Source organism: Chaetura pelagica, unplaced genomic scaffold (assembly GCF_000747805.2).
Source record: "Chaetura pelagica isolate M959 unplaced genomic scaffold, ChaPel_1.0 scaffold115, whole genome shotgun sequence".
Lineage (NCBI taxonomy): Eukaryota > Metazoa > Chordata > Aves > Apodiformes > Apodidae > Chaetura > Chaetura pelagica.
This window is the reverse complement of record NW_009953761.1, coordinates 1,123,830-1,124,197: the sequence shown is the minus strand read 5'-3', so window position 1 is coordinate 1,124,197 and position 368 is coordinate 1,123,830. Positions and strand designations below refer to the sequence as shown.

General features: G+C 60.6%; 1 protein-coding gene across 2 annotated transcripts in view; it reads right to left on the bottom strand.

The window, feature by feature from the left end:
* Positions 1-368, bottom strand: part of TSC22D1 (TSC22 domain family, member 1) — a 90,278-nt gene that overhangs the window by 2,080 nt on the left and 87,830 nt on the right. For both annotated transcript variants that reach the window (XM_010000847.1, XM_010000849.1), the window contains exon 2: positions 210-261. In XM_010000847.1, the coding sequence (XP_009999149.1) occupies positions 210-261 (52 nt within the window). The remainder of the gene's footprint in view (positions 1-209; positions 262-368) is intronic.

The following is a 368-nucleotide window of genomic DNA, read 5'->3' as shown; positions in this document are numbered from 1 at the left end:
GACAAAGGCGATGCCGTCATTGCCTCCCCGGCACCGGGAGAAACGTGCGCGCTCGTCCCCGCAGGAACCCTCCGATCAATAAACACCCAAAAACCCCAACAAGCCCCCCAGGCCCAGCCCCCGCGCAGGGGTGAACACGCATCGCCCGCCGCATCCCCGTCTTGTTTACCGCTTTACACACCACCCGGGCTCTACCCATCGGTACCTACCATCGCTTGCTCGATCTTGTTATCGATGGCTACCACGCTTGCACCAGAGGAGCTGTAAGACAGAAAGGGAGGGAGAGAGAGAGGAAAACACAACATTAGCAGCGGCTGAATTATTTAAGAGACGCGAGAGGCGGGCACGGGCAGCCGCCCGGCCAGGAG